This window comes from Rhinolophus sinicus, chromosome 18 (assembly GCF_057876585.1).
Source record: "Rhinolophus sinicus isolate RSI-liver-muscle chromosome 18, RSI-T2T, whole genome shotgun sequence".
Classification (NCBI taxonomy): domain Eukaryota; kingdom Metazoa; phylum Chordata; class Mammalia; order Chiroptera; family Rhinolophidae; genus Rhinolophus; species Rhinolophus sinicus.
The window spans coordinates 73,990,446-74,018,229 of record NC_142518.1 but is presented as its reverse complement, the minus strand read 5'-3'; the positions used below and the strand labels follow the sequence as shown (position 1 = coordinate 74,018,229).

General features: G+C 36.1%; 1 protein-coding gene across 3 annotated transcripts in view; it reads right to left on the bottom strand.

Annotated features, from left to right (window-relative positions):
* COL4A5 (collagen type IV alpha 5 chain) overlaps positions 1-27,784 on the bottom strand; it is a 307,204-nt gene that overhangs the window by 138,474 nt on the left and 140,946 nt on the right. For all 3 annotated transcript variants that reach the window (XM_074323263.2, XM_074323259.2, XM_074323260.2), the window contains 6 exons: positions 26,711-26,755; positions 16,681-16,725; positions 16,533-16,595; positions 14,237-14,290; positions 13,846-13,872; positions 11,779-11,859 (listed from right to left, as the gene is read on the bottom strand). In XM_074323263.2, the coding sequence (XP_074179364.1) occupies positions 11,779-11,859; positions 13,846-13,872; positions 14,237-14,290; positions 16,533-16,595; positions 16,681-16,725; positions 26,711-26,755 (315 nt within the window). The remainder of the gene's footprint in view (positions 1-11,778; positions 11,860-13,845; positions 13,873-14,236; positions 14,291-16,532; positions 16,596-16,680; positions 16,726-26,710; positions 26,756-27,784) is intronic.

The window sequence follows — 27,784 nt, the reverse complement described above, 5'->3', positions numbered from 1 at the left end:
AGTGAGACAAAGGGCTTCTGGAGTCCCAGGAGTTGCTTTTAAAGGGCTGGCACACAGACGTACTTACTGATGAACTCACTTGCACTGAGCTACAGCACTGGGGCAGCAGCTTGAAAGGTACCAGGGACATAGGGGAGGAACTGAATTGTCTGGCCTCAGGATGAGGGCTGGAGGGGCAGCTTTCTTACACACAGAACTGCTTGCAGAAGCCATTGTCCCTTTGTTGAGCCCTCCCACTACCCTGCATGCACATGCAGGCAAGCGCCATATCTGAGTCTCCACTACTTCGGCTGACACCATTTGCCCTGCCCTGGTGATTCCCTGAGACCTCACCACACCCAACATGTGAGCCCACCCTAGCCACTTCCAGTAGCTTTTCCATGCAAATGGCCTGTCTTAGGTCATACTACAGACTTTCCTAAAAAACCTTGAAAGGTTCACAATCCCAAACAAGCAGTACCTAGCCTGGGTATGCCCCGTACCTCTTGCTAAGTAGCCCCAAGCATGGCAGTAGTGTCAGCCAGCCTCAGTTCACAGCTTAGCCTCTCCCAGGCACCTCAAAGCACAGCACAAGTTGCAAACATCTGCAGACCACTTTTGTAGCTCATACTAAGTGGCTCTGGGCAGAACACAGGCAGCGGCTGACCTAGGCCGACAACAGAACCCCTCCAAAGAGGTTCCAGAACCAACACACCTACCTGAAAGCTTCAGATCACAGCAGAGTACCACCCAAACACCTCCACAAATGACACACCCAAAAGGCAGACCAGAGCCCCGCTAAAGTGAATCCTGCTCCGTAGGGTCAGCTCCTGCACAGTAACTCCTCCATTCTAGTCATGGTCCGTACAACCAACTAATGAACCCGAGGGCCAATCCCTCCCGCTGACATGCCAACACCAATCAAGGCTCAACTACAATAGGAGTGCACACACTATCCACATAAGGGACATACCTGGAGCACCTGGCTCAGGTGACCAGGGAGACTGCGCCACTGGGCCCCACAGGACACCTATCACATAAGGCCACTCTACCAAGACCAGGAGACATAGCAGCTCCACCTAATATGTAGAAACAAACACAGGGAGGCAGCCAAAATGAGGAGACAAAGAAACATCTACCAAATAAAAGAACAGAACAAAGCTCCAGAAAAGAACTAAACAAAGTGGAGACAAGCAATTTACCAGACACAGCATTAAAAAAACTGGTTATAAGGATGCTCAATGATCTCAGTGAGAACTTCAACAAAGAGATAGGAAACATAAAAATGGAGATAGAAAACATAAAGAACTAGTTAGAAATGAAGAGTACAATAACTGAAATAAAATATATATTGGAGAGCATCAACAGTAGATTAGATGAAGCAGAGGACCGAATAGATGATTTGGAAGACAAGGTAGCAGAAAATACCCAATCAAAACAGCAAAAAGAAAAAAAAATTAAATGAGGATAGTTTAAGGGGCCTCTGGGACAACATCAAGTGTAACAACATTCATATCACAGGGATACCAGAAAGAGAAGAGAAAAAGCAAGAAATTGAGAACCTATTTGAAGAAATAATGACAGAAAACTTTCCTAACCTGGCAAAGGAAACAGACATATAAGCCCTGAAAGCACAGAGAATCCCCAGAAAGATGAACCCAAACAGGCCCACACCAAGACACATCATAACTAAAATGCCAAAGGTTAAAGACAAAGAGAGAATCTGAGAAGCAGCAAGAGAAAAGCAGTTAGTTACCTACAAGGAAGCTCTCATAAGACTGTCAGCTGATTTCTCAACAGAAACTTTGCAGGCAAGAAGGGATAAACAGGTAATATGCAAAGTGATAAAAAAAAAAGGTCCTACAACTAACATTAACCAGAAAACCTATGATTTAGAATCCAAGGACAGATAATGAGCTTCCCAGATAAGACAAGGCTAAAGGAGTTCATCACCATCAAACCAGTATTACAAGAAATGTTAAAGGAACTTCTAGAAGAAGAAGAGGAAGAAGGGGAAGGAGGAGGAGGAGGAGGAGGAAGAGGAGAAGGAGAAGAGGAAGAAGAAGATCAAAAATACAAATAATAAAATGACAATAACTACATATCTGTCAACAATTACTTTAAATGTAAGTGGATTAAATGCTTCAATCAAATTACAGGGTGGATGAATGGAAAAGAAAACAATGCCCTTACATATGCTGCCTATAAGAGAATCACTTCAGATCAAAAGATACACACAGACTGAAAGTAAAGGGATGGAAAAAGACATTTCATGCAAATGGAAATGGAAAAAAACAAACAAACCTAGGATAGCAATACTTACACCAGACAAAATAGATTTACAAGAGACAAAGAAGTACCCAGTAATTCCACTTTGGAGAATTTATCTGAAGAAATCCAAAATAGTAATTCTAAAAGACATATGCTCATTGCAGCATTATTTACAACAGCCAAAATATGGAAGCACCCTGTGTTCATCAATAGATGAATGGATAAAGAAGAAGTGGTACATATATACAATGGAATATTACTCAGCTACAAGAAAGACTGAAACTGAAATCTTGCCATCTGCAACAACATGGATAGACCTAGAGGCCATTGTGCTGAGTAGAGTTAAGTCAGACATAGAAAGACAAATGCTATATGATCTCACTTATATGTGGAATATAAAGAAAAACAAACAAACAAACAAAAACAGGAACAAACTTACAGATACACAGAACATTTCGATGGCTGCCAGCTGGGAGGGGTGTTGGGAGGATGGGTGTTGGGGGGCTGGGTGAAAAAGGGGAAAGGACTGAGAAGTACAAACTGGTAGTTACAAAATAGTCATGGGGCTGTAAAGTTATAGCATAAGGAAATAGTTGATAATATTGTAATAACTATGTATGGTGTCAGATGGGTACTGGATTTATTTGGGTGATTACTTCATAAGTTATATAAGGGTCTAATCACTATGTTGTACAGCAGAAACTAATATAATATTGTACATCAACTGTAATTGAAAAATAAAACATTATTAAGAAAAAGAAGCAATAGAAAACTCAGGATGACAGTTACAACTATTTTGGGAGAAGGCAGAAACCACAGGTTGATTCAAAATTATTTGTAATGTTCTAGACCTTACATGCTGCATTGGATTCACAGGTTTTCAGTTAGTAGTTATACTTCACAAAATACATATGTTTTGCATGTATTCTGCTGTATTTTCAAATGTTACATAATAAAAAGTTATAAAAGATAAAGGGCAAGACTGAGAGTACTTAAAGAGCAAATGGATGGGTGATGTCAAGTATGAAATGAGAAGGTAGTTTCAAAAGGTCCCTGATGCTGTATGAGGTCTGACAATTAAGTTTTCAAACTCATCTGAGAAAAAGTGCTACATACCTCACTGCTGAATATCACTATGGTCACCTTCGAAATACTCCCCTTGGGAAGCTATGCATTGATGCCAGCACTTAGTCCACCCTTCAAAGCAATTTTGGAACTCTTTCTGGAATGGCCATCAGAGCTCTCATCATATTACCCTAGATGTCCTGAATGTCATCAAAATGTCTTCCTTTCAATATTTCCTTTATCTTTGGGTAAAGAAAGAAGTCATTGGGGGCCAGATCAGGTGAGTACGGAGGGTGTTCCAACACAGTTATTTGTTTACTGGCTAAAAACTCCCTCACAGACAGTGCCACGTGAGCTGGTGCGTTGTCGTGATGCAAGAGCCATGAATTGTTGGTGAAAAGTTCAGGTTGTTTTCGTCTAACTTTTTCATGCAGCCTTTCCAGCACTTCCAAATAGTAAACTTGGTTAACTGTTTGTCCAGTTGGTACAAATTCATAATGAATAATCGCTCTGATATCAAAAAATATTAGCAACATTGATGAAACAAGTTCATGACCTTAATTGTCACACCTCTTAGTGTTGAAATTTAGAAAGTAATGATTTTTATTTTTGGCAAAGGGATCAATCTTTACAAAATATAAACCTCAAGAAATTAATTTCCTAATCTACAAATACACGGTAGTTATTGCTGTTTCTATGCATGCATGTTATCTGAAATCTAACATAACTTTTTTTAAGATTATAGTTGATGTTCACCATGTAGAAATTTTATTCCTTCAGCCTTCAAAACATGTTCATATATTAGGCATAATTGATAGTGTTACAAATGACATCTTCTAAAATCTGAAATGAGAGATCTAGAGTTTTCTTTTTTTTAAATATAACTGTCTTTATTTCACGTTCACTTCTTTTTTTTTTAATTTCTTGGGGTGACGATTGTTAGTAAAATTACATAGATTTCAGGTGTACAATTCTGTATTACATCATCTATAAATCCCATTGTGTGTTCACCACTCAGACTCAGTTCAACTTCCATCACCATATATTAGATCCCCCTTACCCTCATCTCCCACCCCCCACACCCATTAACCTCTGGTAACCACTAAACTATTGTCTGTGTCTATGAGTTTCTGTTTCTCATTTGCTTGTCTTCTTCTTTTGTTGTTTTTGGTTTATATACCACATATCAGTGAAATCACATGGTTCTCTGCTTTTTCTCTGTGACTTATTCTCTCAGCATTACACTCTCAAGATCCATCCATGTTGTCACAAATATTCCGATACCATCTTTTCTTACTGCCGAATAGTATTCCATTGTGTATATATACCACAACTTCTTTATCCATTCATCTATCGAAGGACATTTTGGTTGTTTCCATGTCTTGGCCACCGTAAACAAAGCTGCAATGCACATTGGAGCACACGTGTCTTTATGTGTAAATGTTTTCAGATTTTTTGGGTAGATACCCAGGAGAGGAATTCCTGGGTCATATGGCAATTCTATTAGTAATTTTTTGAGGAATCTCCACACTGCCTTCCATAGCAGCTGCACCAGCCTGCATTCCCACCAACATACTATGAAAGTACCTTTTTCTCCACAGCCTCTCCAACACTTGTTACTATTTGTCTTGTTGATGATAGCCATTCTGACTGGGGTGAGGTGATATCTCATTGTGGTGTGTTTTTTTTAAAATTTAATTTTATTAAATTTATTGGGGTGACAATTGTTAGTAAAATTACGTAGATTTCAGGTGTACAATTCTGTATTACATCATCTATAAATGCCATTGTGTGTTCATCACCCAGAGTCAGTTCTCCTTCCATCACCATATATTCGATACCCCTTACCCTCATCTCCCACCCCAAACCCCCCAACCCCCTTACCCTCTGGCAACCACCAAACCATTGTCTGTGTCTATGAGTTTCTGTTTCTCATTTGTTTGTCTTGATCTTTTGTTGCTTTTGGTTTATATACCACATATCAGTGAAATCACATGGTTCTCTGCTTTTTCTGTCAGACTTATTTCACTCAGCATTACACTCTCAAGATCCATCCATGTTGTCACAAATGTTCCTATATCATCTTTTCTTACTGCCGAATAGTATTCCATTGTGTATATATACCACAACTTCTTCATCCATTCATCTATCGAAGGACATTTTGGTTGTTTCCATGTCTTGGCCACAGTAAACAAAGGTGCAATGAACATTGGAGCACACGTGTCTTTATCTCTAAATGTTTTCAGATTTTTTGGGTAGATACCCAGGAGCGGGATTGCTGGGTCATATGGCAATTCTATTAGTAATTTTTTGAGGAATCTCCACACTGCCTTCCATAAAGGCTGCACAAGTCTGCATTCCCACCAACAGTGTATGAGGGTTCCTTTTTCTCCACAGCCTCTCCAACATTTGTTACTATTTGTCTTGTTGATGATCGCCATTCTGACTGGGGTGAGGTGATATCTCATTGTGGTTTTGATTTGCATTTTTATGATGTTTAGTGATGTTGAGCATTTTTTCATATGTCTATTTGCCATTTGTATGTCCTCTTTGGAGAAATGTCTCTTCAAGTCCTCTGCCCATTTTTCAATTGGGTTGTTTGTTTTTTTGTTGTTGAGCTGCATGAGTTCCTTGTATATTCTGGATATTAGCCCCTTATCAGAGGCACTGTTTGCAAAAATCTTCTCCCATTCAGTTGGTGGCCTCTTTATTTTGTCGATGGTTTCTTTTGCTGTACAGAAGCTTTTAAGTTTCATATAGTCCCATTCGTTTATTTTAGCTTTTACTTCCATTGCCTTTGGAGTCAAATTCAAAAAATGCTCTTTGAACCCAAGGTCCATAAGTTTAGTACCTATGTTTTCTTCTATGCAGTTTATTGTGTCAGGTCTTATGTTTAAGTCTTTGATCTACTTTGAATTAACTTTGGAACATGGTGACAGATAGCAGTCCAGTTTCATTCTTTTGCACGTGGCTATCCAATTCTCCCAGCACCATTTATTGAAGAGGCTGTCTTTCCTCCATTGTATGTTTTTAGCTTCTTTGTCAAAAATTATCTGTCCATATTTATGTGGTTTTATTTCTGGGTTCTCAATTCTATTCCATTGTTCTATGTGTCTGTTTTTCTGCCAATACCATGCTGTTTTCATTATTGTAGCCCCGTGGTACAAGCCAAAGTCAGGAAGTGAGATACGTCCATTATTGTTCTCTTTTCTTAAGATTGCTTTGGCTATTCGTGGTCTTTTGTGGTTCCAAACAAATCTGATGGTTTTTTGTTCTATTTCTTTAAAATATGCCAGTGGCATTTTGATGGGGATTGCATTAAATCTCTATATTGCTTTGAGTAATATGGACATTTCAATTATGTTGATTCTTCCAATCCATGAGCACAGAATATCTTTCCATTTCTTTGTGTCTTCTTCATTTCTTTCAAAAATATCTTACAGTTTTCAGCATATAGGACTTTCACATCGTTGGTTAAGTTTATTCCTAGGTATTTTATTCTTTTTGCTGCAACTGCAAAAGGAATTGTTTTTTGTATTTCTTTTTCTGAGATTTCATTGTTAGAGTATAGGAAAGCAATGGACTTTTGTACGTTGATTTTGTAGCCAGCAACTTTACTGTATTCGTTGATTGTTTCTAATAGCTTTTTGTGGAGTCTTTAGGGTTTTCTATACATAGCATCATGTCATCTGCAAAGACTGATAATTTAACTTCTTCATTCCCAATTTGGATGCCTTTTATTTCTTTCTCTTGCCTGATTGCTCTGGCAAGGACTTCTAACACTATGTTGAAAAGCAGAGGTGACAGGGGACAACCCTGTCGTGTTCCTGAACGTAGAGCAAAGGGCTTCAGTTTTTCACCATTAGTTATGAGATTAGCAGAGGGTTTGTCATATATGGCATTTATTATGTTAAGGTATTTTCCTTCTATACCTATTTTATTAAGTGTTTTAATCATAAATGGATGTTGTATCTTGTCAAATGCTTTTTCTGCATCAATTGATATAATCGTATGACTTTTGTCCTTTATTTTGTTTATGTGATGTATCACATTGATGGATTTGCGGATGTTGAACCATCCTTGTGCCCCGGGGATGAACTCCACTTGGTCATGATGAATAATCTTTTTAATGCATTGTTGTATTCGATTTCCTAGAATTTTATTTAGGATTTTTGCATCAGTATTCATCAGAGACATTGGTCTGTAGTTTTCTTTTTTTGTGCTGTCCTTCCAGGTTTTGTTATCAGGGTAATGTTGGCCTCATAAAATGAGTTAGGGAGTACTGTCTCTTCTTCAATTTTTTGGAAGAGATTGAGCTGGACTGGTATTAGATCCTCTTTGAAGGTTAGGTAGAATTCACTAGTGAAGCCATCTGGTCCTGGACTTTTGCTTTTGGGAAGGTTTTGGATGACTGATTCAATTTCGTTCCTGGTGATCGGTCTGTTTAGATTTTCCAGTTCTTCATGGTTCAGCCTTGGAAGGCTATGATTCTAAGAACTTGTCCATTTTTTCTAGGTTATTGATTTTGGTGGTATATAGTCCTTCATAGTATTCTTGGATGATCCTTTGTATTTCTGTGGTGTCCGTGATAATTTCCCCTTTTTCGTTTCTGATTTTGTTAATTAGTGTCTTCTCTCTTTTTATCTTAGTGAGTCTAGCCAGGGGTTTGTCAATTTTGTTAATCTTTTCAAAGAACCAGCTCTTTGTCACATTAATTTTTTCTATTGTCTTCTTGTTCTCTATTTCATTTAGTTCTGCTCTAATTTTTGTTATTTCCTTTCTTCTGCTGACCTTGGGATTCACTTATTCGTCTTTTTCTAGTTCTTTAAGGTGTAACATGAGGTTATTTATTTGGGAGTTTTCTTGTTTCTTGAGATAGGCCTGTAATGATATAAATTTCCCTCTTAAAACTGCTTTCGCTGCATCCCAAAAACTTTGGTACGATGTATTTTCATTGTCATTTGTTTCTATGTATCTTTTGATCTCTCCTCTAACTTCTTCTTTGATCCAGTCGTTCTTTAAAAGTATGTTGTTTAATCTCCATGTATTTGTGTTTTTTCCTGCTTTCTTTTTGCAGTTGATATCCAATTTCAAAGCCTTGTGATCAAAGAATATGCTTGGTATGATTTCAATCTTCCTAAATTTGCTGAGACTGATTTTATGTCCCAATATATGGTCTATCCTTGAGAATGTTCCGTGTACACTAGAAAAGAATGTATAGTCTGATGTTTTAGGATGAAGTGCTCTATAAATGTCAGTTATCTCCATTTAATCTAATGTGTCATTTAGAGCTGCTGTTTCGCTATTTATTTTCTGTTTGGATGATCTACCCATAGCTGTCAATGATGTATTTAAGTCCCCTAGTATAATTGTGTTTTGGTCAATTTCTCCCTTTAGCTCTGTTAGTAGTTGCTTGGTATATTTTGGTGCTCCCTGATTGGGGGATAAATATTGATGACTGTTATGTCTTCTTGTTGTACAGAGCCCTTCAACATTATGAAATGCCTATCTTTGTCTCTTGTTATCTTTTCACCTTGAAGTCTGTTTCATCTGATATCATTATGGCTACACCTGATTTCTCTGGGTACCATTTGCTTGGAGTGTCAATTTCCACCCTTTCACTTTGAGTCTATGCTTGTCCTTGTAGCTGAGATGTGTCTCTTGGAGACAGCATATGGTTGGGTTTAGTTTTTTGATCCAATCTGATACTCTGTGCCTTTTTATTGGTGAGTTCAGTCCATTTACATTTAGCGTGATTATTGATATGTGAAGATTTCCTGTCATTCTATCTTTAGTTTTCTGGTAAGGCTGTCTCCATTGTTTCTTTGCCTTTTTGTTGTTCTCTTTTATTTCTGTGTGGTGGTATTCTGTGATGTTTCCCTCTGTTTCTTCTTTGATTACAGTATATATTTCAGTTCTGAATTTTTTTTTTTGAATGGTTACCCTTAAGTTTATGTGAAAGGGAGTTTGATATTTAGAGTATTCCGTTTTCTTCATCACGCTTACTTTCTCCATTCCCGTATCCAGTTCAGGCCTTTACTCTCCCCCTTTTTGAGTTTCGGTTGCCACAAATTGTCTGTTGATGGTGGTCGAATATCCTCCTTTAGTATTTCTTGTAGTGCAGGTCGTGTATTAGAAAATTCCCTCAGCTTCTGTATGTCTGGAAAGGTCTTTATTCCTCCTTCATATCTAAAGGATATCTTTGCTGGATATATTATTCTTGGCTCATGATTTATCTCTTTCAGTAGTTTGAATATTTGTTTCCACTCCCTCCTGGCTTGTAGAGTTTCTGCTGAAAAATCTGATGATAATCTAATGGGCTTTCCTTTGTAAGTTACCATCTTCTTTTCCCTGGCTGCCTTGAGGATTCTTTCTTTGTCGTTGATTTTAGACAGCTTCAATACAATGTGCCTTGGAGAAGGCCTGTTGGGGTTGAGGTAATTAGGTGTTCTATTTACTTCTTGGATTCGAGGGTCCAGTTCTGTCCACATGTTTGGGAAGTTCTCATCGACAATTTGTTTGAATATATTCACTGTTCCCTTCTCTCTTTCTTCTCCTTCTGGTATGCCCATTATTCTTATGTTGCTCTTTCTGATGGAGTCAGAAAGTTCTTGTAGTTCTTTCATTTCTTTTAAGTCTGAAGTCTCTTTCTTCTTCCATCTGTGTAATTTCCAGGTTTCTATCTTCGATGTCACTTATCCTTTCTTCCATCTGGTCAACTCTACTACCTAAGCTGGTTATTTCATTCTTAATTTCTTCTATTGAGTTCTTAATCTCCAGAAATTCTATTTGGTTCTTTTTTAAAATTTCAATCTCTTTCGTAAAATGCTCATGCTGTTCTTTGATTGTTTTTCTGAGTTCATTTAACTGCTTATCTGTGTTTTCTTGCATCTCGTTCAGTTTTTTCAGAACTGCAATCATGAATTCTCTGTCATTTAAGTCACATATTTCTGTATCTTCAAGTGCCTTTTTCTGAAGACTTTTCACTTTCTTTCTGAGCTATCTTGTTGCCTTGGTTATTCATGGCAATTACTGGTTTTCTATTTCTCTTCCTCGACATCTATAGGAGTGGCTTCTATAACAGGTTGATAGGAAGCGGTCTTTCTTTTGTTTTCCAGTACTTGTTGGTAGAATGTTGTATTTTTTCTCCGACTGCAGCTTATTTTTCTTCCCCCACATGGTAGTGCTATGTTTTCTCTGCACTATTCCAGCTTCTCACACAATGGGGGGATTCCCTGGGTGACGGGATTCTCCTCTGTTAATAGTTCGTCTAGGTCACAGTGCGCAGTGTCCCGGTGGGTATGCTGAGAGGTTTTGATGCTCCAAAGCTCTTCCAGCTCCAGATTCAGAGCCCGTATGTTTCAGCAGTTCTGTTTATTCCTGCAGGGATCCGCCCAGATAGGTGGGACCAGGAGCGGGGTGAGTTGTGAGAGGTGGCCCAGAGAAATGGCAGCGACCACCACCACAGCCGGTCCTGCTTCCACAGCTCCCTCCCCTATGACGGAACTAGTTGGGCTGAGAATTTGTGTCCTGGGTCCACAGTTCTCAGAACAGCCAATATTCTGTTTTTTTGATCAGACACTGCTACTGTTCCGCTTCTAGCACCGGGCAGGTGGGTGCAGGGTGAGCTCTGGGAGGGTAGGGAGGGGGCGGGTAGTCTCAGTGCCTAAGGCTTCCGTTCTCTGCTCGGTAGTGAGGGCTTAAACCACCGTTTTCAGCCTTCTTCCCTCAGTCTTTTCTCCGAGGTGTCTGCCATGAGCGTTGGGTTCAGCCGTGTTATATGCTGCCCCCTCAGCCCTGTGGGCCATAAGCGGAGCCCTAGCTGTCCGAGTTCTTCCCTGTCCCGCAGCTGCGGTAGTTCCAGGAAGCAGCGAGCTCGAGCTCGGAGCACTGAGCTAGGTCTGCGTCCTGCGCCCGCGCGGCTCCGTCTCCATGCTTCTCCCTTCCCTCCTCCCAGCTCGTGTGAATCTCCCACCTGTAGGTCATTTCGGTAGTGGGCCTCTTTGTCTTGGCTGTCTGCTGTGCAGGGAGTCCTTTGTGGAGTTATTGTTTGATTCGTTGTAAATTCCAGGGGAGCTTTACAGAGGCTCATCTCACGCTGCCATTTTTTGCCGAGTTTTCATTTTTAATCAGACCATTTACAATTATCAGGACTACTCCTACTATCCTACTGATCCACACAGCACAAGAATATGGAAGCCCATTTCTGCTGCCAAACCCCAAACTAATATTTCCATGGAAACTAGGTAGAAAAGCAGAAGAACACAGCAGTGCTCCTTAAAATTCTCGCTGGTGCAGACTGCTTTTACCTTTAGGTACAAGGTACATGCAATGTCTGTCAAACTTCAGTTAATTTCTATAAGTAAAACAGAGACTACAAGTACTAAAGGCTGAGGAGAAAAAAATTGATGTTGCGATCTGATTAACTCAACATAGCAAAGAGGAAAATCAGTGGATGCTTACTTGTATTCCAGGAGGACCTGGATATCCTGCATTACCCTTTGGTCCTGGCAGTGATGACATAATTATACTGCCTGGTTCTCCCTGAAAGAAACCATCAATGGAAGTTATAAGTAACAGTTATGACACAAGAAAACTGGAAAGAACACAAAAAATGATCTGAAAATTCAATTTGTCACATTAATGTCCTGGAAGATTAGGCGAACTCAATAATTAACATGAATAAATTTACCTTTTAAAGGGAAATGAGGAAGTGGCCAGAGTACACTGATGTATAGTCGATTTACTAAGAGCCTGTGGTACTTTCAGTTACTAATTCATTAAAAAAACATTTATTAAATATTAATATTGTGCAAGAATTGTGTTAGACTACAGGAACTCAGTGGTGAAGAAGACAAACAAGGCGACTGTTTTCATGGCCCTAACAATATACTGGGGAAATGTAGACCATAACATGTAAACAAATAAGATGACAAAATGCTCTGTTAAGTGCTGTAAAAAACCCAACATGGTACATGATAAAGAAATAGTGGAGGACTAAAAAGAAATGATAATTATGTGATGTGACAGAGGTGCTAATTATTGTTATAATAGGAATTTTATTATAATGTATAAAAGCAACGAATTAACATGTTGTATATCTTAAGTTCACACAATGTTATATGTCAAATATATTTCAATTAAAAATAAATAGTGGAGGAAATTAATATAGTGTGAGTAGTCACAGAAGGGCAATCTGCGAAGGTAACATTCAGGCTGAGATCTAAAGGATAAAAAGGAGTCAGCCAGGTGAAGATGGGGAAAGAGTGTTAAGTAATGTAAACAGCATGTACAAAGGACCCAAAGAGGGAAGTGTGTGGCACATTCAAATAACTGAATGCAGAGTGGTGTGATCAGTGAGCCAAGGGAAAAGTGGTTTAAAAGATAAAGCTGGAAATGTAGGTAGGGACCAGAACATGCAGGTCTTACAGGTCATGGAAAAGAATGTGGACTCTACCTTAGATGCAGTGGGAAGCCTTTGAAGGTTTATTAGAAGGAAGATAAAATTATTGATTTATATTTAAAAAAATTAAAGTTTACTGGGGTAACAATTGTTAGTAAAGTTACATAGATTTCAGGTGTATTTACATTTTTAAAAGATCACTGTTGGCTGTTTTGTGGAGACTCAATCAGGCTGGAGGTCAGGGGGTATAGCAAAAAAAAGGCGGGGAGACTCATTAAGGAGCTATTAAAATAGTCCAGATGAGATATGGTTAGGGAGGTGGCAGTGGAAATGGAGACAAGTGGATGAATTTATTATTGGCAAAATTAACAGTATTTAGTGATAGAATGAAATGAGGAGGTCTGTGAAGTTGTAGAAAATGTCAACACTAACTCTCAGGCTTTTGGCTCATGTAATAGTGTACATAATATACGGTGATACAAATTTTGAGACAGGGATTCCAGAGGGAGGAACAGGTTTATTTTGGGGTCTGGGTTAACTTTGAACATATTAATTTGAGTGTCTGGGAGATATTTGAGTGGAGATGTTAAAGAGGCATCTAGGTGAGAAGAAAAGTCTGTTTTAGAGATATAAATGTAGGTATTCAGTAACTAAATAGTTATCAATACTATGAGCATTCATAGTGTTGCTAGGCATAGAAGAGAAGAAAGAGTCAGGACTGAGTCTTAATACCTGGTGGATAGAATAGAATGAACTTGCATAGAAGACTGTAGTATGACCAGAGATGCAGAAGAAAAATCAGGGAAGGGTAGTGTCACAGAATACAGCGAAAAAGTATTTCTGGAGTGAGTATGTGGTCAACTGTATCAAAATGTAATGAGAACTGAAAGTATCAGATAATAAATTAAAATCTGATATACACATTTGCAAGTATATCAACATGTAGGAGGTACTTAAAGCCACAGGAACAAAGGAAACTACTTAAGGAGAGCTTCTTAAGTGTGCACCTGCACAACTTCTAGAAGCATCCATTTTAAGACAGAAGTCAGAGACATTATCTGATTAAAGTTTCAGGGTTTCCAAATATTTTATTCAAAATGTTTACCTTCGCAGAATGAGATGCTTACCTTCATACCTGGAATCCCAGGAGGTCCCTATTATTAAAAATAAAAGATATTTATATATATATATATATATACACACACACATATACATATACATACACACACAAGTAAAAGGATGCAATGCTTTCCAAATACAGTCTAAATTGAATAGACTACTATAGGGTTATTCTGAGTACAATGCATCCTAGGATACATAGAGATGACATATTATATAATATAGAATCCTTGTGTTTACACAGACAGCTATACTACCAACTTCGTTTTTTAAAAATCCTTTTCTAGTTTACTACTTTAAAATGTACTACTTTGTTCCACATGACATTAAGCTCACTTTCTACATTTCTGCTTCTGTCAATTTCCTGTGTTCATTATAATCCCAAATTTTATAACTTACTGGAGGACCTTGTAAACCAGGAAAACCGGGACTGCCTGGAAATCCACGTTCTCCCTAGAAGGAGTTAAAAATAAAGAGCATGGAGGAACAAGAAACAAAGCATAACTATACCAACAAACAATGACTTATTGAAAATATTTTTGTAAAAGCCATTTTAAAACATGCTAGCTTGCCAAAAATTCATCAGCCTTCACTTTCCAATTACTTCAATGTCAACTACCCATGTCAAGTCAACCTTTAAGATACTTTTATCCCTACTTATCAATCCCAATCAGAAATAAAGAAAAAAATCTTCTATAGTCATTTTCTTCTGACAAATCCATTTTGAGACAATCATACCACAGATTCCTGGCCATAATCACATTTAATAGTTAATGATTTGTCCCAATTTCCTGCCCATGTATTATATGGATTCTTATTTTAACTGCCCTATTGCATTTTTCTTTCACGGTAAACTATTTGAAATTATTTTTGTAAAGAGGAAAAAATGATAAGAAAGAATGGTATTAATATCCCCAAGAGGGCAATAATAGAAATAGTTCTAGCAATTGCAGGTCATTATGTTTTCGAGTCACCCAATTTTTCTCACTCACTATTGTAAAGTACTAATATGGACATTTGGTTTAGAAAAACAAAACTAAAATTGCTGTAGAATAACCCCAATGCAACTTCCTTTGAAATACCTATATGCCACAGTAATCTTAGAAACCTCCTTGTCAGAGGCTTAAAAGAGTACAATTATTACAGCTGAGTTATCTCTCCAACAATTTTTATACATGGAAAAGGTAGTCCCAGAGAGAAAGGAAGTAGCCTTTACATCAAGTTTAGAAGACAGAAAACAAAAGAACCCATATATTCTGGCTCCATCTCTGGGGTTCATTCTATTAGTTACATGTAAGAGATATAAGAAACCATTTACTCCGAAAGTATACATAATAAATCCATTTTTAAAAATTTGTTGTTCATATAGTTAGAGGCCTCAATCACAAGCTAATTATGAAACCTACTAAGGTGCTGCTTTACAAAAAGAAGGAAAAAATCCCTTCAATCATATAGCATAGTGTACTCATTATACATACATTTGGTTTACAAATTAAAAACTTTAGCTAGTGGTCAGTTGCCCAAGGCATGCTGGCAAAAAACAAATAACCGGAATAGGCACAAGAATGTAGCCCACTTTAACATGTAATTTGCCATGCAGATGAACTCCACATTGGTCCTATCCCTGTAAGGTTGCCCCAGCTGAAATAAAGAATACAAGTAAGCCTCACAAGTTCAAAATAAAAAGATGATAATGATGATTGACAAGGGTCACACTGAACTGGAGAAATATTGGAGATAAAAACAATTTTACTGCCTTCAAGTATGTACTACAATAATTGTCACAAAATATGGCCTCCACAATGAAAATATTTTATTCAAGTTATTTTAAATGACCTAATATAAATACATGCCCTAATATAAAATCCAACACATGCCATTAGTTAGAAAGATCTAGGGTATTTTGTGAATAGTTTCACAGAATATTATGTGCAACATGAAAAATACCACAGAATATACAGAAAATGAGAACATATTACATTAACCTATAGAAAAATGAGAAAAGTGAGGGAGTAAGAACAGAGGCTATAATATATAAGCTTTCAAAATAGCAAATTTTCCTCATTTTTTTCTTGTTATCACTTTATATTAAACGCAGACAGTTGACCCAAAACAAGAAAACTGGGTCAGGAAAAAATGTTTATCATGTTGAATGTTTTATTTTTCTTTTCAAATTGTTAAATTCATAATTTGCACTGATGGAGAAAATTCATGTTTCATACTAATAGTTTATAGTAAAAATTGATGTGTTGTGTCACACACAGATTTTTGGGATTTTTCTTAATGAAGTTATTAAGGCAAAAAATTAAAAATATTAAATATCTGAAAACTTAAATCATAGTTTTAAAAAAGTAAAGCTAATGAATGACATTTCCAAGTATTAATTTTAACAACTGATATAATATTTGAAACATATATATCCTAATTCCTTTTTAATTCTCATCCTACTCTACACTAAAGTCAGAAAAAAAATTGGTAATCTTCAACCCAACGCAATATCCCAGCTAATACACATACTTAAAGCAATACTGATGTTTCAATATATTGCAAAAGTTAACTCAGAACACACTGTATGTATGTCCTAGACATGCAGCTACTATATCTCTTCTTCAACATTCTTCATATTGATTTATTTAGATTTTTAAATATATTATTATCAAGTATATTGCCTAAGATTAAGTGGAAGAAATCTCACCTTGGTTCCATTGCATCCGGGGATACCTTGAGGTCCTGGGGCCCCATCATGGCCTGGCATTCCCTTTGAAAAGTGATATAGCATATATATAATATTTCTTAGATTACTTTTTAAGGTTTTTTAAAATAAGAAGTCAACTCCTACTTACAGGAAGTCCTGGTGTCCCTGGGAATCCAGGAAGTCCAGGAGGACCCTATAAAAAGAAATAAATTCCTTGAACCAAATAACAATTAGGAAAAATAAAATAATATCCTACCTAGGGGAATTATGAAAATTACATTAAGAATAGCAATGGACAAAATGTGCCTCATTGATTATTACCACTCGCTGTTCTTTTAAATATTATAGAAAATCTCGTATACATGTTAAAAGTCTCTTATAGAAGGAACTTCAATTTAAGAGCATTTTCTTCATTGTACTTACTAAGAGCAGGAAAATTAGTGGATGAAATGTCTTTCCTAAAAGATACAGTGGATCTCCCAGGTTTGTGATAATATTAAATTCAGCAGGGGATCGGTAAGCGGCAAACATATCTGCACCTGAGAACATCAATGTGATCATCCCCAAAATTCTTCAATCAAATTTCCTTCTCAGGATCAGCAAAAATACAAATTTGATAATATTTTCTGTAGGTGAGACTATGGGAAAAAGGTACTCTCATGCACTGACTGCTATTGGAATTCAAAAATCATGGAGAGAAATTTGGAAATATCTAGCAAAATTACACATGTATTTACCCTTTAAAGTAACTCATTTTTAAGAATCTATCCCAAAATTACATTAGAAATTATGAAATAAAATATGAAATTCAAAGTTATTGACTGAAACATTATTATAGCTAAAGTTTAGAAAACGACCATGTAAAAATAGTTATAGCTAAAGATTAGAAACAATAGCAACATGCCTAAATAAATTATGGTACAGCTACATAATGTAAAACCATAGAGCGGCTAAAAAGAATGAGGAAAATCTCTGGACTTTGAAATATGTAGTGGCCTCCAGGATATAATGTTAAGTAAAAGAAACAAAGTATAAGTAGTGTATATACCATGCTAACATTTTATAAGAGGAGTAGTAACACTAAACAATGAAGAGATAAACAAAAAAAATAAAAAATGATTACCTCTATGGGGAAGGAGGAGACAGAATGGGGAGATGGCAAGGATGGATAGGAAATATCTCGGACTATACCTGTTCTTACATAACAACGTAAACGTTTTCAATAATTAAAAAATTAAAAAGAGGTAAAAAGGAAATCATTCAAAATAGAAAACAAACTGGAACCGATGAACATAATGTATTTTAAGTTACTGACATATCCATACAGAGAAAATAATTATTTCGAGTGCCTTTAAAAATAGATATTTTGACTACAATTCTTTATTGAAATTAGTCAATTCGAAGGGGAAAAACAGCAAATAAATAATTAACGACATTTAAGAATTATATTATCATTATTAAATATCTAATTTTGTTAATTTACAAATTGCTATTTTGAATCTAATATAGGTATATTTTAGGACAAAGGGAATAATAAATCATATTAACGTCATTAGGAACCAAGATTTTCACCTTAGGGAGAGAGAGGTGGCAAGGGAAGAGAATAAATGTACAAAAACCTTTTTATTTTAAATTTCAGTTGGAAGTAATAACATGTGAACTCATAATATTTTTTATCCTAAATATACATATTTCTGAACTCTGTCCACTGAAAATGCATCACAACAATGACAAATCCCATAGCAATAAAAACACCTAAGATTCAGACTGCAATATCAAAATCACATTTTTCACGAAAAAGTATCTGCAATCAGAGACAAGGCCAATAACAGACCTCGAGAGGAAAACTACAAAATAAGCCTGAAGGGTCTTGTATCAGAAAGCAAGGAAGTTATCAAAGATCAATAGGGTTTTCTCAAAAAGACACAGGACATGGACCAACTTGAAGGGACTCCCACAGACCAAACACGGGAAAAGGTGGGCTTCAAAAAGAATAACCAGTACAACGATTGAAACACATAACTACCAAGTGTTTATAATGATAAGAACTTGAAAAAACCTTCTTGATCATCATTCAAAGTTGCTGGTATACCAACTCATTACCCTATTAGAATACTAAGTGATAAATTAGAATTCTAGCTAATAAATGAAGGATTTACAGAATTTTTTAAAACATTGTTTTTGCACATCCAAATTAAAAAAAAAAAAATGGAGCTAGGCAATGATCATTAATAGATGCTAAACCATCAGGTTAAAATTGCTGGAGAAATTTTTGATGGCAGAATCAGGTTCATATACCTGAGCTAGCACTGATCAAACCTAGCATTAAAAAGTGGGATAGACTTAAAGACATGGAAATATGTGACTTAAATGAGAGAATTCAAGATTGTAGTTCTGAAAAAACTCAACGAGATACAAGTAAACACAGACAGGAAGTTTAATGAACTCAAAAACAAAATCAAAGACAAAAATGAATATTTTATGAAAGGGATAGAAATTTAAAAAAAGAACCAAATAGAATTTCTGGAGATTAAGAACTCAATAAAGAAATGAAGAATGAAATAGCCAGCCTAGGTAATAGAGTTGACCAAATAGAGGAAAGAATCAGTGACATCGAAGATAGAACTCTGGAAATGACACCAATGCAAAAAGAGAGACTTGAAAGTTAAAAGAAATGAAAGAACTCTACAAGAAGTTTGTGACTCCAACAGAAAGAGCAATATAAGAATAAGAGGCATACCAGAAGGAGAAGAAGGGGAGAAGGGAACAGATTATATTCAAAAAAATAAGTCTATGAGCACTTCCCAAATTTGTGGAAAGAACTGGATCCTAGAATCCAAGAAGCAACTAGAACACCCAATTACCTCAATCCCAACTGCCTTCTCCAAGGGACATTCTATTGAAACTGTAAAAAATTAACTACAAAGATGGAATCCTCATGGCAGCCAGGGAAAAGAAGACAGTAACCTATAAAGGAAAGTCCAATAGATTATCATCAGATTTTTCAGCAGAAACTCTACAAGCCAGGAGGGAGTGGAACCAAATATTCAAACTATTGAAAGAGAGAAATTATCAGCTAAGAATAATATATGCAGCAAAGATATCCTTTAGATATGAAGGAGGAATAAAGATCTTTCCAGACATACAGAAGCTGAGGGAATTTTATAACACACATCTTGCACTATGAGAAATACTGAAAGAGGCTACTCGACCAGCATAAACAGGGATAATTTGTGACAACAAAAACCATAAAAGAGGGGAGAGTAAAGGTCTGAACCAGCATAAAGGAATGGAGAAAGTAAGCATGCTGAAGAAAATGGAATACTCGAAATATGAAACTTTCTTTTACATAAACTTAATGGTAACCACTAAGAACAAAACAAAACAAAAATCCAGAGCTGAAATGTGTAAAATAACACAAGAAGAAAATGAGCAAAAATTCATAAAATACCACCATAATGAAATAACAGACGGTAACAAAAAAGCAAATAAATAACTGAGACACAGTCCTACCAGAAAACCAAAGACAGAATGATAGAAAATCCTCATATATCAATAATCACCCTAATGTAAATAGACTGAACTCACCGATAAAAAGGCACAGAGTAGTAGATTGAATAAAAACCTAAGCCCAACCATATGCTGTCTCCAAGAGACACATCTCAGCTACAAGGACAAATGCAGCCTCAAAACGAAAGGGTGGAAATTGGCACTTAAAGCAAATGGCATACAGACAAAAGCATGTGTAGCCATACTGATATCATATGAAACAGACTTCAGGATAAAAACGGTAACAAAGAGATGGACATTTCTTGATGATAAAGGGGACTATACAACAAGAAGACATAACAGTCATCAATATTTCTGCCCCCAATCAGGGAGCACCAAAATATACCAAGCAACTACTAAAAGAAATAAAGGGAGAAATTGAGCAAAACACAATTACAGTAGGGGACTTAAATACATCATTGACAGCTACGCATAGATCATCCAAAGAGAAAATAAATAAAGAAATGCCAGCCTTAAATGACACATTAGATGAAATGGACATAACTGACATTTATAGAGCACTTCATCCTAGAACATCAGAGTATACATTTTTTTTCTAGTGTACATGGAACATTCTCAAGGATAGACCATATATTGGGACATAAAAGTAGCCTCAGCAAATTTAAGAAGATTGAAATCATACGAAGCGTATTCTCTGATCACAAGGCTTTGAAATTGGATATCAACTGCAAAAAGAAAGCAGGGAAAAACACAAATATGTGGAGATTATCAACATACTTTTAAAGAACAACTGGGTCAAAGAAGAAATAAGGGGAGAGATTAAAAGATACATGGAAGCAAATGACAAGGAAAATCCATCCTACCAAAATTTTTTGGATGCAGCGAAAGCAGTTTTAAGAAGGAAATTTATATTATTACAACCCTATCTCAAGAAAGATGAAAAATGCCACAGAAACAACCTCAAGTTACACCTTAAAGAACTAGTAAAAGAAGAACAAATGAAACCCAGAAGGAAGGAAATAATAAAAATCACAGCAAAACTCAATGAAACAGAGAACAAAGAGACAACAGAAAAACCTAATGCAACAAAGAGGTGCTTCTTTGAAAAGATTAATAAAATTGACAGACCCTTGGCTAGACTCACTAAGATAAAAAGAGAAAAGACACAAATAAGCAAAATTAGAAATGAAAGAGGGGAAGATATCACAGATGCCACAAAAAAACAAAGGATCATCCAAAAATACTATGAAGGACTAAATGCCACCAAATTCAATAACCTAGAAGAAATGGACAATTTCTTAGAAACATATAGCCTTCCTAAGTTGAATCATGAAGAACTGGGAAATCTAAACAGACCGATCACCAGTAACAAAATTGAGTCAGTCATCTGAAACCTTCCCAAAAGCAAAAGTCTGGGACCAGAAGGCTTCACTAGTGAATTCTACCAAACATTCCAATAGTAGGATCTAATACCCATCCTACTCAAACTCTTCCAAAAAATTGAAGAAGAGACAATACTCCCTAACTCATTTTATGAGTCCAACACTATCCTGATACCAAAACCTGATAAGGATAAGACACAAAGAAAATTACAGACCAATATCTCTGATGAATACAGATGCAAAAATGTTAAACAAAATTCTAGCCAATCGAATGTTACAATTCATTAAAAGAATATTAATCACGACCAAGTGGGGTTCATCCCAGGGACACAAGGATGGTTCAACACATGCAAATAGATCAATGTGATACACCACATAACAAAATAAAGGACAAAATCATATGATTACATCAATAGACGGAGAAGAAGCATTTGAAAAGATACAACATCCATTTATGATTAAAACACTTAATAAAATGGGATAGAAGGAAAACACCTGAACAAAATAAAGTCCATATATGGAAAACCATCAGCTAATATCAGAATTAATGGTGAAAAACTGAATTCCTTTGCTCTACGTTCAGGAACATGACAGGGCTGTCCCCTATCACCTCCGCTTTTCAACATAGTGTTGGAAGTCCTCACCAGAGCAATCAGGCAAGATAAATAAATAAAAGACAACCAAATTGGGAATGAAGAAGTTTAATTGTCACTCTTTGCAGATGACATGATGCTATTACATATAGAAAACCCTAACAACTCCACCAAAAAGCTATTAGAAAACAATAAATGAATACAGTAAATTTGCTGGCTACAAAATCAACGTGCAAATGTCCACTGCATTCCTACATACTAACAATGAAATCTCAGAAAAAGAAATTGAAAAAAAAAAAAATTCCTGGGTCAGCACGGTGGCTCAGATGGTTTGAGCTCCATGCTCCTAAAGCCGAAGTCTGCCAGTAAAATTCCCACATGGGCTAGTGGGGTCTCAACCACAAGGTTGCCGGTTCAATTCCTCGACTCCCGCACGAGATGGTGGAATCTGCTCCCTGCAACTAAGTTTGAACATAGCACCTTGAGCTGAGCTGCCGCTGAGCTCCCACATGGCTCCGTTGGTTGGAGCACGTCCTCTCAACCACAAGGTTGTGGGTTCAACTCCCACAAAGAATGGTGGGCTGTGTCCCCTGCAACTAACAACTGGCAACTGGACCTGGAGCTGAGCTGCGCCCTCCACAACTAAGATTGAAAGGACAACAACTTGACTTGGAAAAAGCCCTGGAATTACTCACTACTCCCCAATACAGTGCTGTTCCCTTTCCTCAATTAAAATAAATAAATAAATAAATAAATAAATAAATAAATAAATAAAAATTAAAAAACAGTTCCTTTTGCACTCACAACAAAAAGAATAAAACACCTAGGAATAAACTTAACCAAGGTTGTGAAAGAATTATACACTGAAAATTATAAGACATTTTTAAAAGAAATTGAAGAAAACACAAAGAAATGGAAAGACATTCTGTGTTCATGGATTGGAAGAATCAACATAGTTAAAATGGCCATATTACCCAAAGCAATATACAGATTTAATGCAATCCCCATCAAAATGCCAATGGCATTTTTTAAAGAAGCAGAACAAAAAACTGTCAGATTTGTATGGAACCACAAAAGACCCTGAATAGCCAAAGCAATCCTAAGAAAAAAGAACAATGCTGGAGGTATCACACTACCTTGTACTTCAGGTTGTACTACAGGCCAACAATAATCAAAACAGTACGGTATTGGTAGAAAAACAGACACACAACAGAATCGAACTGAGAACCTAGAAATAAACCCACATAAATATGGACAGATAATTTTTGACAAAGAAGCCAAAAACATACAATGGAGAAAAGACAGCCTCTTCAATAAATGGTGCTGGGAGAATTGGAAAGCCACACGCAAAAGAATGAAACTAGACTGCTATCTGTCACCGGGTACCAAAGTTAATTCAAAATGGATCAAAGACCTAAACGTAAGACCTGAAACAATAAACTGCATAGAAGAAAACATAGATGCTAAACTTATGGACCTTGGTTTCAAAGAGCATTTTATGAATTTGACTCCAAAGGCAAGGGAAGTAAAATCTAAAATAAATGAATGGGACTATATCAAACTAAATAGCTTCTGCACAGGAAAAGTAATCATTGACAAAATAAAGAGGCATCCAACTGAATGCAAGAATATGTTTGCAAACAACGTGTCTGATAAGGGGCTAGTATCCAAAATATATAAGGAATTCATACAACTCAGCAACAAAGAAACAAACAATCCAATTAAAAAATGGGCAGAGGACCTGAAGAGACATTTCTCCAAAGAGGACATACAAATGGCCAATAGACATATGAAACAATGCTCAACATCACTAATAATCAGAGAAACGCAACAAAAACAAAATGAAATATCACCTCACACCAGTTAGAATGGGTATCATCAACAAGACAAATAATAACAAGTGTTGGAGAGACTGTTGAGAAAAAGGAACCCTCATACACAGTTGGTGGGAATGCAGACTGGTGCAGCCGTTATGGAAGGCAGTGTGGATGTTCCTCAAAAAATTACGAATAGAATTACCATATGACCCAGCAATCCCTCTCCTGGGTATCTACGCAAAAAATCTGAAAACATTTATCCATACAGACATATGTGCTCCTATGTTCACTGCAGCTTTATTTATGGTGACCAAGACATGGAAATAACCAAAATGTCCTTTGATAGATGAATGGATAAAGAAGTTGTAGTATATATACACAATGGAATACTATTTGGCCAGAAGAAAAGATGAAATAGTACCATTTGCGACAACATGGATGGATTTTGAGATTATAATGCTAAACGAAGTAAAGTTTACACAGATTTGCTAAACGAAGTAAGTCAGACAAAACAAGTAGAGAACCATATGATTTCACTGATACATGGTATATAAAACTGAAAACAACAAACAAACAAGACAAACAAATGAAGAAACCAAAACTCACAGATACAGACAGTAGTTTAGTGGTTACCAGGAGGTAAGAGAGGAGGGGAGTGGTAGATGAGGGTAAAGGGATCAAATATATGGCGATGGAAAGAGAACTTACTCTGAGTGGTGAACATACAAAGTGAAATATAGATGCTGTTTTACAGAATCATACACCTGAAATCTGTGATACTAACAATTGTCACCCCAGTAAACTTTAAAGAAAAATGTGGAGCAGACAGATATTTGGGCCATAAGATGTAACTCAGTCATAAGTGCACAATTCTACCTATATTCTTTTCTGATTTTCTTTAATTTTTTTTTGCGGTATGTTTACATACAGTAAAACACACAAATTTTAAGCGTACAGCTCTTTCTTTATCCCCAGAGAGTTCTCTAGTGTCTCTTGTAAGGCAACCACTAATTTGCAGGAAATAAGAAGGAACACAGGAACAATTTAAATGACATCGTGAGTAAACAATCAGCCAGATGCAGAACGTGGAACACAGCACAATACAAATGACCCAGTTTCCCCAAGGGTACAATAAAAGACTGAAGAAAGACAGCAAGGAAATGCAACATGTGGAACTTGGTTGGATCTGCGTTTGAACAAACCTATTGTAAAAAGACATCTTTGAGACAATTGAGGAAATCTGTACATAGATTGAGTTTTAAAGTATATTGATAAATCATTACTAATTATTTTGAGGTGTCATAATGGCATAGTGGTTATCAGAGAGACATACTGAAACATTCATTGGTAGAATGAATGATGTGAGGGAGTTACTTTAAAATAGTCCAAAAAACAGTGCTGGGGTATAGATGAAACATAGTTGTGAAAATGATGATAATTTTTGTAGCTGAGTGATGGGTACTTGGGGGTTTATTGTACTGTAGTCTCTGTACATTTGTGTATGCTTACAAATTTCCATAATAATAAGTCTTTAAAGATCTGTATGTCAAGAGTTGCGTGTCATCTAAGATCTGTGGATGCAGGTACTATGAGGTCACCTATTCCTAAGCACTTCTGAAGTTCAAGGTGAGGGGCGTTTAAGGCACTCCCAGACACTTGGTAATGGGAATTGATAGAATGGACAGTTCTTTGTTAGTGCCAACAGTGCTTAGTGACATAGTTACCGGTAGCCAAAGCTATTATAAGATATGTTATGATTATTATGAAGAACTTTAATAATATATCCATTCAGTACAGAAAAAAACAACATAGAAATATGCCTGCTAAAATAAACTAAGTATTTTGAGTTTCTTCCCTACTTTTCCAGTACTTTACCCACACCATTCATAAATAGTACATAAGGCAAGCTACCTGTTAAGAAGTAGACAGTAAAAAGAATTATTATGTAAAATTTGTACAACTATTAAATTTCTAGAGCTCAAAGGATCATGTTTGTCTTTTACGCACATATAAACATGCTGTCATCACCCAAGTATCCAATCACTCCATCACCCATCACTCCAATTAAGGGGCATTGGCAATCTATGAACACAGAATTTCAGAGCTAAATGGGACGTTGGAGATAGTGTTCTCTCGGTCTCTAATTTAAAAAATGAAGAAACTGAGTCTCAGAAAAGTTAAATATGATTTTCCAAAGGCCAGTAATTTTTAAACTAGTTTCCTCCCAATTCAAACAAACAAAAAGCACTGAAATATATGTTAGCCTAAAAAATTTTCAGAAAAACTAAACTAAATGTTCACTTCAAATATGAGGCAAATTCTGATTTCCAGAACATCTGAACCTGAAAAATCATACATCTTAGAATTGAGGAAATGTTGTATTCATTCAAAAGTAGTTATTCTTTAACATCGTCGTTTAAACCATTATTTCCCAGATTTACTCTCTTTAAGATACACAAACAAAATTATGTGTGCATGGTACCTTGGGAGGGTATACAACCTGAGGGACCAGCCCTGTGAACCCAGAGGATTGAGATGATCATACTAGTTGGAAAGCTCTGGTTTAAATCATTTGTATGATATATATTTTTAATAAATTGGAAAGTTGTGAGAATTTATCACTTTTATAGTTCTTAACCATAAGCTACTTTAAAATATTCTTACAGTGGTTTATATACACATCTGGATATGTAAAGATAACTATCAAAATGCAAAACATTAATTGTAGACATACATCAACTGTTATACTTAACTTTTTATAGACTAAATTTTTTTCACTTCAATATGAGACTTTTCCAATTGTCTCATAACACTTCATTTGCTTTTTCCTCTGTTTCGGTCAACAAAACATTTAATATACAGCAAATATTACTTACTCTGATTCCTTTTGGTCCGGATGGCCCCGGAACTCCAGTATCACCCTGAAAAAGAAAACATATTCAGTTCTTTTTTCCTTCAAAATAGCCCTCAAATCACTAATTTTAGGTTATAAAATAAGAAAGTTAAATTTTTGTGAAACTTTCTGAAAGTGAGAAATTTACACACCCAAGCACAAAGCATTTATTAAAACTGAAAGCACTGAGGTAAGTTATTATATGATTAAAAAATAAGAAAGGCCTTTATTTACTGATAAGAAAACCGCTGACATGTAGAAGAAACTTTATACCTGTAAAGTTCATTATGAATCATGCAAGAAAACAAAAATGAAATAGTGGCATAGATATTCCCTAAGTCATTTATGTATAAAGAAAATATGAGCTGAAAATCTGAGCAATTTCTATATCATGCTTATCTGCTTGCCAGGGTGATAAGTAGGACGATCTAAGAGTCCAAATATGTGTTGTTCTTGAGTTTGCTGTTTTAAAACTTTGTATTTTTTAAAATTTTAAATTATTTTTTTATTTTTCATTACTGTCAGGTGTACAAAACCACATAATGATAAATATTTACACACCTCACAAAGTGATAACCCACCCCACAAGCTTATTATTCCTCTGACATGTACATAGGTAGCTATTACAATACCGTTGACTATATTCCCTATGCTGTAGTTTACATCCCATGACTCTATAAATACGTTTAATTATAGTTGACATTCAATATTATTTTATTTTAGTTTTAGTTGTACAATGCAGTGGTTAGACATTTATATAATCTACCGCATTTCCCCCAAAATAAGACTGGGTCTTATATTAATTTTTGCTCCAAAAGATGCATTAGGGCTTATTTTCAGGGGATATCTTATTTTTTCATGTACAACAATCTACATTTATTCATGTACAACAATCTACATTTATTCACTTATTCATGTACAAAAATCTACATTTTTTCAAATACAATCATGTCATCTTCTTCTGGAACATCGTCATAACTCTCCAAACCACGAATTCCGGCTTGAATTTCTTGCGACTCCATTTCCTGTAGAACCATTGGCCCCAATCTCTCATGTC